The following is a 13,238-nucleotide window of genomic DNA, read 5'->3' as shown; positions in this document are numbered from 1 at the left end:
TGTGTGTGTATGAGAGTGACCGACAGAGAGAGTGTGTGAACTGAAGATTACATTTTGTACTGCCACAATGACATGCATTTATATCCTTCCTCCTGCCAAATCACAGGTAGGCCAAATCAGCCATTCTATGCAGTATTCTATTATACAGCCTTTTCTGCTTTGTGTTTCCTTTTTTGCCAAGGAAAATCTGGTATTGTAGTATCGCGATACTGGTATCATGACAATCCTACACTGGAGGCAATTTATGAACGCACCCTACATAACACGTGTCAAACTGATTCCATGGAGGCCCGAGTGTCTGCGGGTTTTCGCTCCATCCTTGTACTTGATTGATGAATTAAGGTCACTAATTAGTAAGGAACTCCCTTCACCTGGTTGTCTAGGTCTTAATTGAAAGGAAAAACCAAAAACCGGCAGACACTCGGCCCTCAGTGGAATAAGTTTGACACCCCTGCTATATAACATGATCAAATAATCCCCCTGATTATGTCATCTGCCAACCCACCATCCAAGCATTCCCCATTTAACCGGGGAAATCAAGGATTAGATGCCCCATACGCTTAAGGCCAGCCAAAACAACAGTCTTCACTGACAATAGCTGACAGCCACTTCTGACACATCTATGAGCAGACAAATGGAAATGCTGATCTGGGCTACAGTATATGCACATTAGATCCTGTGTCTATGAAAAAGATTATAAAAAGCATAAAAATAGCCTCTGATTTAGAGTGGAGATTGGATTCTGCAGACATTTTGTAGCGGAATGCCATGCCTGTTCCTGTGAATGAGTTCTATTGTTCCCCAGAGGCGGGCAGGAGGACAGTCCCGTCTTAACGGCATTTGTTTCAATTACTTCGTGACTGCACTAATCTAAAATGACCCAGAATGTCAGTGCAGGAAAGTCATGCTTGAGTTACCCCCTAGTCCCTAAGCTCCCCCTCAGGCAGTGGAAGTGAGAAGCTCTCCACACTTCCTAGGGTTCGGCTTGTCAAATGGTGCCTAAAACATTCAGCCAGGCCATGGAACAAGTTACACTGGTTTTCACTGCCTGGGTAAAATCAATGAGGAAGCCAAGCCCGAAAAAAAAAAGCCATGTTACAACCTGTGTGTTGTGATAATTGCATTGCTTGCTCTATAACCTGTTAGTTCATATGCCTTCAGAAAGTATTCACACCCCTTGCCTTTTTCCACATTTTGTTGTGTTACAGCCTGAATGTAAAATAGATTCCATTTAGTTTTTACAAATTACTAAAAAAGGAAAAGCTGAAATGTCTTGAGTCAATAAGTATTCAACCCCCTTGTTATGGCAAGCCTAAATGACTTCAGGAGTAAATATTTGTCACATAATAAAATGCATGGACTCACTCCCTCTGCAATAATAGTGTTTAACATGATTTTTGAATGACTACCTCATCTCTGTGCCCCACACATATAATTATCTGTAAGGTCACTCAATCGAGCAGTGAATTTCAAACACAGATTCAACCACAAAGACCAGGGAGGTTTTCCAATGCCTAGCAAAGAAGGGCACCTATAGTGGATGAGTAAAAATAAAACAGCAGACAGTGAAAATCCCTTAGAGCATGGTGAAGTTAGGAACTACACTTTGGATGGTGTATCAATACACCCAGTATTTGTATTTATTAGGGATCCCTATTTGCTGCTGCCAAGGCAGCAGCTACTCTTCCTGGGGTCCAAACATATTAAAACACTTACATTACATATAAAACAAAATATAAAACAGTACATCATATAACATTATTATACCACTACCTATCTACAATACAAAATGTTTAATACCACCATACAACAACATCACAATGTGTGTGTATGCATGTGTCTATACCTTTGTGTGTGTCTCTTCACAGTCCCTGTTGTTCCATAAGGTGTATTTTTACCTGATTTTTTAATCTGATTCTACTGCTTGCATCAGTTACCTGATATGGAATAGAGTTCCATGTAGTCATGGCTCTATGTAGTACTGTGCGCCTCCCATAGGCTGTTCTGGACTTGGGGACTGTGAAGAGACCTCTGGTGGCATGTCTTGTGGGGTATGCATGGGTGTCCAAGCTGTGTGCCAGTATTCCAAAACAGACAGCTCAGTACATTCAGCTTGTCAACACCTCTTACAAAAACAAGCAGTCAATCTCTCTTCCACTCTAAGCCAGGAGAGACTGACATGCATGTCATTAATGTTAGCTCTCCATGTACTTTTAAGGGCCAGCCATTCTGCCCTGTTCTGAGCCAACTGCTATTTTCCCAAGTCCCTCTTTGTGGCACCTGACCAAACTACTGAACAGTAGTCTATGTGCGCAAAACTACGGCCTGTAGGACCTGCCTTGTTGATAGTGTTGTTAAGAAGGCAGAGCAGCGCTTAATTATGGACATACTTCTCCCCATCTTAGCTACTGTTGTGTCAATATGCTTTGACCATGACAGTTTACAATCCAGGGTTACTCCAAGCAGTTTAGTCACCTCAACTTGCTCATTTTCCACATTATTCATTACGACATGAAGTTGGGGCTTAGGGTTTAGTGAATGATTTGACCCAAATACAATGCCTTTAGTTTTAGAAATATTTAGGACTAACTTATTCCTTGCCACCCATTCCGAGACTAACTGCAACTCTTTGTTAAGTGTTGCAGTTATTTCAGTTGCTGTAGTAGCTGACGTGTATAGTGTTGAATCATCCGCATACATAGACACACTGGCTTTACTCAAAGCCAGTGGCATGTCGTTAGTAAAGATGGAAAAAAGTAAGGGGCCTAGACAGCTGCCCTCGGGAATTCCTGATTATACCTGGATTAAGTTTGAAAGGCTTCCATTAAAGAACATCCTCTGTGTTCTGTTAGACAAGTAACTCTTTATCCACATTATAGCAGGTGGAGTAAAGCCATTACACATACGTTTTTCCAGCAGCAGACTAGGATCGATAATGTCAAAAGTAGCACTGAAGTCTAACAAAACAGCACCCACAATCTTTTTATCATCAATTTCTCTCAGCCAAATCATCAGTCATTTGTGTAAGTGCTGTGCTTGTAGAATGTCTTTCTCTATAAGCATGCTGAAAGTTTGTTGTCAATTTGTTTACTGTAAAATAGCATTGTATCTGGTCAAACACAATTTTTTCAAATAGTTTACTAAGGGTTGGTAACAGGCTAATTGGTCGGCTATTTGAGCCAGTAAAGGGGGCTTTACTATTCGTAGGTAGTGGACTGACTTTTGCTTCCCTCCAAGCCTTGGAGCACACACATTCTAGTAGGCTTAAATTGAAAATATGGCAAATATGAGTGGCAATATCGTCCGCTATTATCCATCCAAGTTGTCAGACCCCGGTGGCTTGTCATTGTTAATAGACAACAATAATATTTTCACCTCTTCCACACTCAGTTTACAGAATTCAAAATTATAATAATTGTCATTCATAATTTGGTCAGATATACTTGAATGTGTAGTGTCAGCAATTGTTGCTGGCATGTCCTGCCTACGTTTGCTAATCTTGCCAATGAAAAATCATTAAAGTAATTGGCAATATCAGTTGGTTTTGTGATGAATGAGCCATCTGATTCAATTAATGAGTTTGCCTTTTTTCCCAAAATGTCATTTAAGGTGCTCCAAAGCTTTTTACTATCATTCTTTATGTCATTTATCCTTGTTTCATAGTGTTGTTTCTTCTTTTTTTTTCCTGTACTGTTTGTAACTACCCTGGTAGGTTGACTGATAACCTGAACCAGGTTGCAGGCACTGGTTATAGTTTGAAGCGTTCTCTTGAGTGGTCAGCCTGATGAAAGCTAGTCAATATTTAAAATCACCCTGAAAGTATACCTCTCTATTGATATCACATACATTATCAAGCATTTCACACGTTATCCAGATACTGACTGTTAGCACTTGGTCTATAGCAGCTTCCCACCAAAATGGGCTTTAGGTGAGGCAGATGAACCTGTAGCCATATTACTTCAACAGTATTTAACATGAGATCCTCTCTAATCTTCACAGGAACGTGGTTCTGAATATAAACAGCAACACCTTCACCATTGGCATTTCTATACTTTCTGTAAATGTTATAACCTTGTATTGCTACAACTGTATCAAAGGTATCATCTAAGTGAGTTTCAGAGATAGTCAGAATATGAATGTAATCTGTTACTAGCAAATTATTGATTTCATGAACCTTGTTTCTTAAGCTACATATGTTAACGTTGGCTATTTTGAGCACTTTTCTTCTGGGATGCTTACTTGTTTTTATTGCTTTACTGGGAAGCTTAGCAGCAGTAGATGTGCTCATGTTCTTTATGTTAGTGCAGGGTGAGTTGCACACAGTGGACTTCCTCCTCAGGCACACCGGCTAAGTGCTAACAGTATAAATCTGGTTCTTAGGCACATGATTACTGCAAGCTGGGCTTGGGTCATTGCTAAGTCAATGTCTCAACGCAGCCTTATAATGCTGTGGAATCATTTGGGTTCCTGGATTCTTTGGGTGGATCCCATCCTCCTTATAAAACGTGTTTTGTTTCCAAAAGGTATCGGAATTGTCAACAAAAGTTACACCCATTGAGCTGAAATAATCACGTAGCCTGTTGTGAAGAGCAAGAATCCTGCTAAAGCGTTCAATGCCACGATTCAGAGCGGGCACAGGGCCAGATATTATGTTTTTTTTGTTCATGTCTAGCAGAGAGTCAATCAGCTCTTTAAAATCCAGTTTCAACTGTTCAGAGCTGCCCATCATAATGTCATTAAAACCCACATGGACTACGATAGAATCGATTTCCATGTCCTGACGTAGTACATTCGGGAGCAGCTTAGTAATGTAATTTACTCAAGCTCCGGGATAGGACATTGTTTTTGCACCAGGAACGGTCACATTTCTTACCATGGAGTTTCCCAAAATCACGGCTGGCGAGAAGGATGAGGAAATCCGCCCACTCCCACGCTTCACAGGGTGCAGGCCTCCGACAGATGGAGAAGCCCCGCTCGATCCAGAGCAGGGACGGAAGGTTGCCGACGTCGACTTCGAAATCGTAGTAGTAGGCACTGCGGCCGCAGACACCCCCAGCAACGAAGGTGCAGGAAGATCAGGCTCCAGGATGGCGACACTATTCATTGTTTGTATCCGCTCCGGGCCTCTCGTTGGGAGTGTAGACTGCTTTGCGGGAGGTCGCTGTCTTCGGCTTCCACGGCTCGTGACATGCGACCATCGTTAATTGCCTTTCTCCTCATGATGTGCTCCTTCGACGGCGCTATCAGATGGGGGAGCTCCGGGCAACCCTGGCCGGTCGGATAACGACAAACGAGAAGGCGGAGATGCATCCAACAAGCGTGAACGCCGTCCAGCCACCAGCGCAGAAAATGTCAACATTCCACTCTGCGTTTTCCCCAGTTTCTTACGTAGGCTGGCGACCTGCGTGATCAAGGAAGCCACCTCAAGCCTATAATCCTCGGTAAGCAAACAATTGCTGCATTGGAACTCCGAATGATCCGGTTTGTCCCAAAACAAAGCGTAATTGATACAGCTCCTACAGCGCTGGAACCGTTCATTTAGTTCTCCAGACAAAGAGGGCTCCATTGCAAAACTCATCTGGTACCAACTTTGTTAGCTTGATGGCTAGCAGCTTAGCGTCTCTGTCAAGCAGGCTTAAACCTCTCTCTTAAATGGGATTCCAGGACAAGAAATAGCGGTCCTAGCTGTTAAAAGCTAACCGCATCGTGGAATTCACGCAAAAACAAGTTATGCATTCGTATTTATGAATAGCATTTTTGCTCTAATCAATAAAATAACTTGCGGTAACTCTCCGTGGTTCTACATCAATAGTTGTTTAGTAGTCCAAAAATGTCGGAAACATTAACTTGCTTGACCATGCTGTAGGTCATGTAACTGTTTGTTACATGCAATATGCTTTGTGGACTTCACCGGACAGAGGTTGCTCTGGGGTTTTGTGATGAAACAAAGGTGTGGTTGAATTTATTCTGGCAGTGTCGTCTTATTGTCTCGGCTTTAGGCCTACAGTGCCTTCATAAAGTATTCATACCCCTTGACTTATTCCACATTGAGTGTATACTGCGCATATTCATTATTTATCATTGTTGAGTTACTCCTCTGGTGCCAATCAGATAGGCTATACTGTTGTTTGCTCAATTAAGTTGAGAATTTATAACTAAAAGACAAATTGGTCTTTTCATTGTCTTCTCTTTACAGCAATAACCATATGCTTTCCAAACTATATTTTTCCTGCGATTTTACTTTGAAATATTGCGATATGCCTGGCTTGGCCTCTACATTTCACAGACAGTCGCAACTCAACTATAATCTGCCCAAAATACCTTTCCATCCAACTGTAGGCAATATGATTTAAAACAAGCCACAACTTATTTATTAACACTAAAGCAGTAATTTTGACTGCTCATTAATTATATTTGTTATATTAATTAAGTCCTAAATACAACACATTGCTGTTGTTAGAATCGTAATATTACAAACAGAACTGGAGCTTTAACCAGTTTTAGGAGAGCATGTCATTATTTGAATGGGTTTCCCCATTGCCCCTCCTCCCGACAGTAGGGCCTGCTCCGCTCATTCTCCCAACATTGGAATGTGCAGTGCCCAGTTGATAATCACGTCGATAATTGCCTCGAAACTGAACATAAACTATACAGAAACAAATTTCACACATATAACAACAGATTAAATCAATGAAAGAGTGAGAACGGGTGTGTTGATGAGCAAGGGGAAGCGAACGATGCATAATTATGTAAATCACCAATTGTGACCTTTCTATTTTATTGGTATATTCTAATTATAATCTCAAAACGGAACGTACCCTATATCAGTCCACCAAATCCAAGCAGTCTTAATAGTCTACTCTGGCCTACTTGGAGTGCACAGTGAGAACATGCGTAATTTACAATGCCAAGAATACCAAAACAAATGAAAGCACATGCTGCATTAGTGCTACTACAAGATCTGAATGAAAGCGACTCAGATGGTGGGGAAGAAAGTAATCATGACATCTCTGATGATTATTCTTCTCATTCTGAGCCTCAGCCTAAACCTACAACCCTGAGGACTAAGCACAAATAAGACAGAACGGTATGCACTGAGCAGGTGCCAGCGCCACCACCAAATTAAAGGTGAGACAGAAGAGAGGAAGGGACAGCACCATTTGGGAAAATATCCACATCAGGTAGCAGGTGAGCGAATGACAGAATGTGGTGTTGAGGCTGGTGGAACCATATGTTGGCAAGGGGAGAAATGTCACCATGGACAATTTCTTCCCTTCACGGTCATTGGCGAACAAGTTGCTTGGAAATAAAACAAGCGTAGTCGGCACCATGAACAAAGCGAGACGGCAGCCCCCTCCCGCAAAATAAGGCACCCGCACAGCCGTTGTACTCCACAATGGTGCTGAAGAATGACAACGCAACACTCACACAAATTACTGATGATTGGCTGAGAGAAATTGATGATACAATGATTGTGGGGGCTGTCTTGTTACACTTCAGTGCAGCTTTTGACATTATTGATCATAGTCTGCTGCTGGAAAAACTTGTGTTACGGATTTACACCCCCTGCTATAATGTGAATAAAGAGTTACTTGTCTAACAGAACACAGAGGGTGTTCTTTAATGGAAGCATCTCAAACATAATCCAGGTTGAATCAGGAATTCCCCAGGGCAGCTGTTTAGGCCCCTTACTTTTTATCTTTACTAACGACATGCCACTGGCTTTGAGTAAAGCCAGTGTGTCTATGTATGTGGATGACTCAACACTATACACTACTGCAACTGAAATGACTGCAACACCTAACAAAGAGATGCAGTTAGTTCTGGAATGGGTAGCAAGGAATAAGTTAGTCCTAAATATTTCTAAAACTAAAAGCATTGTATTTGGGACAAATCATTCACTAAACCCTAAACCTCAACTACATCTCGTAATGAATAATGTGGAAATTGAGCAAGTTGAGGTGAATAAACTGCTTGGAGTAACCCTGGATTGTAAACTGTCATGGTCAAAACATATTGATACAACATTAGCTAAGCTGGGGAGAAGTCTGTCCATAATAAAGTGTTGCTCTGCCTTCTTAACAACACTATCAACTAGACAGGTCCTACAGGGCGTAGTTTTGTCGCACCTAGACTACTGTTCAGTAATGTGGTCAGGTGCCACAAAGAGGGACTTAAGAAAATTGCAGTTGGCTCAGAACAGGGCAGCACGGCTGCCCTTAAAAGTACACAGAGAGCTAACATTAATAATATGCATGTCAATCTCTCATGGCTCAAAGTGGAAGAGAGATTGACTTCATCACAACTTGTATTTGTGAGAGGTATTGACATGTTGAATGCACCAAGCTGTCTGTCTGAACTACTGGCACACAGCTCGGATACCCATGCATACCCCACAAGACATGTAACCAGAGGTCTCTTCACAGTCCCCAAGTCCAGAACAGACTATGGGAGGCGCACAGTACTACATGGAACTCTATTCCACATCAGGTAACTGATGCAAGCAGTAGAATCAGATTTAAAAAACAGGTTGGGGTGGATGTTTTGGATCAGATGGCACGGCTGTACTCTGTGAAAGGAAACACTCGCAGCTGGCCTGTTGCTGCGTTCTACAACATGCTTGACTAGGGTGCTATCAACGCACACGTGTTGTTCAAGCACTGCATGAACAACACCATGCCCAGGAGAGACTTCATCATGAGTCTGGCATAAGTGCTACGTGAGAGACATATGAGGGCCAAGGCAGCAGCAAAGATTCCACACAAGCCTTTGCGCAAGTCAAATTGCGCACAGCTCCCGGGGAGGTGACAGTGCCAGGTGGCCAGATTACCAAAGAACAGAACCCAAGACACCTGTGTCGCCTGCAAGCAACCTTTTTGTGGGAAGTGTGTCAAGCAAGTGAAAGTGGCGAAGATATGTGTGGAGTTAGGCCAAGGGATAACGGCTAAATTAAATCCAACTCATGCCACTGCGTGAAAACGCACCCCTGTAAGCACGAGCTGACAATAATTAACTATTTTTGACTGCTGTCATATTGACACATTAATTATAATGCCATTATTGCTTTTGTGCTGATATTCACTATTTATCAAGCACACTTGGCGCTTATGATGTTTAGGCTACCGTTTTCATCATTTGACCACACATTTTGCTGACCGTACGTCTTTGTGGTTGGGGTATTTTGTAAAAAATCTTTATTAAAAGAAACTGTTACCATGTTCCAACACATATGGTTTCTGTTTCATAGTTGTAACAAAGGCATGCCACGAATAAAATTGATTTAACAGTTGAATTTGTGTTTTTACATATAGCCTACAGTAAAAAACTAATGAAAATGCAATTTTGTTATTTAAAATGAAAAAAAACAAATATCTTAATGTTACCTAACACCTTCATGAACAGAACCAAATAATTATTTTAGAGATAGTGTATATAAAATGTAGTAATTACACTGTTAGAATGTTGCAGTCAGAATGACTGCTCATTAGCTTGAAGGGGGGGAGGGTCCCTCGAGGCCCAGCGGTACTAATGTTAAAAGAAGCTAATAATCCTTTATGGCCACATCATGCTTTTGTAGACTATTTTGAATTATTTTATTTCTGTATAGACAAGAGTAGGCTAATTAGGCTATATAATTTTAGCAATTTAATTCAATTTACATTAGGAAAATCTTAACTTCCCCTAGCCTTATGGACACGCTGCCCATGCTTGCCTATTGAAAACGTAACTGCACGTTGCCTCCATTCGTTATTCGAGTACAGGCTACAGACAGCGTTTTTTATTGTGGGCCATTCTAAATCAAAAATAATTCCACCCATAACAAACCCATTGTTAAAAACATTACCTCTGGGGCCTCCCGAGTGGTGCAGCGGTCTAAGACACTGCATTACAGTGCTTGAGGCTTCACTACAGACCCGGGATCCCACAATTGGCCCAGCGTCGTCCGTGTTAGGGGAGGGTTTGGCCGGCCGGGATGTCCTTGTCCCATCACGCTCTAGCGACTCCTTGTGGTGGGCCGGGTGCCTGCAAGCTGACCTCGGTCGCCAGTTGTACAGTGTTTCCTCCGACACATTGGTACGGCTGGCTTCCGTGTTAAGCGAGCAGTGTGTCAAGAAGCAGTGTGGCTTGGCAGGGTCGTGTTTCGGAGGACACATGGCTCTCGACCTTCACCTCTCCCGAATCCATATGGGTGTTGCAGCGATGGGACAAGACTAACTACCAATTGGATATCACGAAATTGGGACGAAAAAGGGGTAAAAAACATTCCTCTGATGTATATGGGATGGCAAATACAGCATAGCCTAATCTCTGAGCTGGTCACAAACAGCTGTCCAGCATTTATGATCATCGACTAATCATGGATAGATATACAGTAAGCCTAAACTAAATAACTGTTTTATGATGGTTTAAGCATCTTAATCTTTAAAATAACTGCCAGATATTGTTTTAAAAAACAGCTATATGGGCCTTAATAGCCTTCTATTATGATAACTAGCTTGAATCAAAATCATAAAAACTGCAGTAGTGTTGATGACTATTATAAAAATCACTTTATTGAATTGATATCTAGGCTAGATAAATGGACTTGACAAAGTTGTGTTGTCATTTTTCAATGCCATAGGCGTATTTGCCTAAATGGTTAATTTCACCACTTTCCTAATGAATCGACTGAGCTACAGCAGTCTATTTACTGTTGAGTATAGTGGTAGAATTACGTCGTCGGTCCCACAATAAAAGCAGTGGCAATGGTTTCAATGGCAACATAAATAGGACGTTTTGCTTGTACACCATCATATAATAGTAGTGGTTAGTATTATGGTTATTGATATGGAATACATTTGAATGTTTTTCCTCGCGTTCCATATAATGACCACGAGCGCCACAAGGAATCATTTGATAAACAAAGGACATCACCACATGTAGATGTTTTTACGCATATTGGTGATCTCTGATGCAACATTGAGCCTTTCATGAGAAAAGCCATGCGAATGCATTGTTGAATTAAATTAATCCATGAACAAACGAGAAAAAAGATGCGGCCGACACAAAGAAAGCCGTCAGGCGCTTTGTCTACTACCCCAGTCCATAGATTGAGCGATAGTTGGTTGATGCCTGAATTGCATAGCACACCTTTGTACTGTGCACGTTACGTTATCCTGGCAAGCCTCCCAAAAAGTCCCATTACTGTAGTCGTTTCTGTATCGAAGTGGCATGAAAAGAGTGTTTCTCAACTGATAACAGATTATGATAGCCATAATGTAAAGAAACAATTAACTTACCTCTTCGATGTTGTTTACAGCGTTTCTACAACTTGACATTTTGGTGGTGAAGGACGAGGTTGTTGGAGAGCTATAGTCCTCCAAGGTCTCGGCGATAAACCCATCGACAGAGATAAACTCTGGCATTTTGATCTTAAAAAGAGCACGGAATTTAATCAAAAAATGTACTTGAATTCACAACGTGATAGCCTAAACATGCGCCGTTTATTAGGCTAAGTAAGTAATGTTAATGTTTATCCTTTCGACAACCCATCTGAAATCCATACAACATTTGAAAGGAGGAAGGAACTGACGCTACACTCCTCTGTGAGAGTGTGTGTGTGTGCGTGCGTGCGTGCATCATCGTCAGACTCGCATGCCCGAACACGCTCCTTCATGGTTCATTTGTGGTTGTAGGCGCTCAACGGAGTGACTAGCCTACCTTCAATATAGCATTTTTTGAGTGGAGAAAAATTCACCACAAATCACATTGTAATGACCTTGGCCTATATCATAAACACTTTCCCACAATTTCCTTTTTTCAGGCTTCTTTTGTAGACTAATCTTTGCCGTTCATTAGGTATAACTCCATTGATCATAACTCACATGATATCAAGGTAATTTTAAAGGGGAATTTCAACCTGGGGGACCCCTGGGTTTGTTTTGATCATGTCAGAGGGATTTCTAGGTCAGTGAAATGTGTTTCACACATAATTAGCCACTAAGAGGGGCTTCACATGTCTTTCAGCAAACATCGGCAGATTCATTGCTAAATATACAAGGTGAGAAAAAAAAGTCCAGTCTCTGAAAGGCTGCAATGGTGCTGAGTGCTCTGGCCTGTCCCTCCCCCAAGGCAGGCATTTTTGAAAGGGAAGCGGACACACAACCAAAAATCCTTTGGGCAAAACTGAAAGAACTGACCAGACCATAATGGCTTCAAATGATTCCTCTCATCAACTGTGGCGTGTATTCATGGAGGCCAAGGGATGCCAGGCTTCCCCAAAAAATGGACAAAGAAAAAACAAAACAAAATAATGTATCTTTAGTCTCTCTGTGTTTCATACATTTCCTTCAGTTCACAAGAGGCTGAATGTTTCTCACCGGCGAAAGCATCCGAGCGAACAAAACAGCGCCCTTCTGTCTCAGAATGTGTAGCGTATCTATCTGATGCTGTCTGTTCAGAAAGAGTATGACATTGTTGCCACCCGTAGCTTTGCGAGAATTTGGCCTCCCTTGATAAAAAATATATAAAATAATAGCCAATCAGCGTTGCATTAAACTGAGTGAGCTGAGCTGTGAATGGTCCTGGCGCACCAAAAAAAAAAGTGTCAAGAGAAGCCAGTTTGGATTAGGCTTCAGACCAATCATATCACAAGCCAAACGTTATTATTGACAGAAAAAAACTTGAACTGTTGCATCTCGTTGTGTGTTGTGGCTAGCTAGCTAGCTAAAATCGTCCCTTTCCTAAATTAACCATCAATGGAGATAGGGATTTGAACTTGTGGTATTTCTTAATTCTCCGTACTGGCCAATGATTATAACCGCGATTCTGATCCAACCATAAATTCATACATTGTGCCCCTGGCCTGAGAGGTTTGAAGTTCAACATGTAGCTAGATGTAGTATGCTAATGTTAACTAGATGGCCTGGCATTGCCCATGAAAGGAAGTTAGGCTAGTGAGCAAGTATTTTAGCCAGTTAGCCTAGGACAACAAAAACTAAAAGCATGTACTGTATGACAGAGTCCTAGACCGTTTAGTCAACATAAAAGATGAGGATGGCATTGGCATTTCTCTACAAGTAGGGTAGGTCAACATGTTTCTTCTACTTGCACGCATGCTCGCACACACACCACACAGAGAGAAATCAGTACCATGGACAGCCACATCATATTTACCTTACGTTGATTGGACTAAATCATTTTTGGTATATTTTAGTTGTCACTGTATTAGACTAAGCATAGGTGATTCGATGAAGTTG

The 13,238-nt window shown here is 41.6% G+C and overlaps 1 protein-coding gene across 1 annotated transcript in view; it reads right to left on the bottom strand.

Moving 5' to 3' along the window:
- unm_sa1614 (un-named sa1614) overlaps positions 1-11,603 on the bottom strand; it is an 86,964-nt gene extending 75,361 nt beyond the window's left edge. Inside the window, exon 1 of the mRNA XM_084166541.1 lies at positions 11,280-11,603. Within this exon, the coding sequence (XP_084022667.1) occupies positions 11,280-11,405 (126 nt within the window). The 5' untranslated portion in view covers positions 11,406-11,603. The remainder of the gene's footprint in view (positions 1-11,279) is intronic.
- Positions 11,604-13,238: the final 1,635 nt, after the last annotated feature.

This window comes from Coregonus lavaretus (assembly GCF_964263955.1).
Source record: "Coregonus lavaretus genome assembly, chromosome: 8".
Taxonomy (NCBI): Eukaryota; Metazoa; Chordata; class Actinopteri; order Salmoniformes; family Salmonidae; genus Coregonus; species Coregonus lavaretus.
Note: the sequence above shows the minus strand (reverse complement) of the source record. Positions and strands in the feature narration are given on the sequence as shown.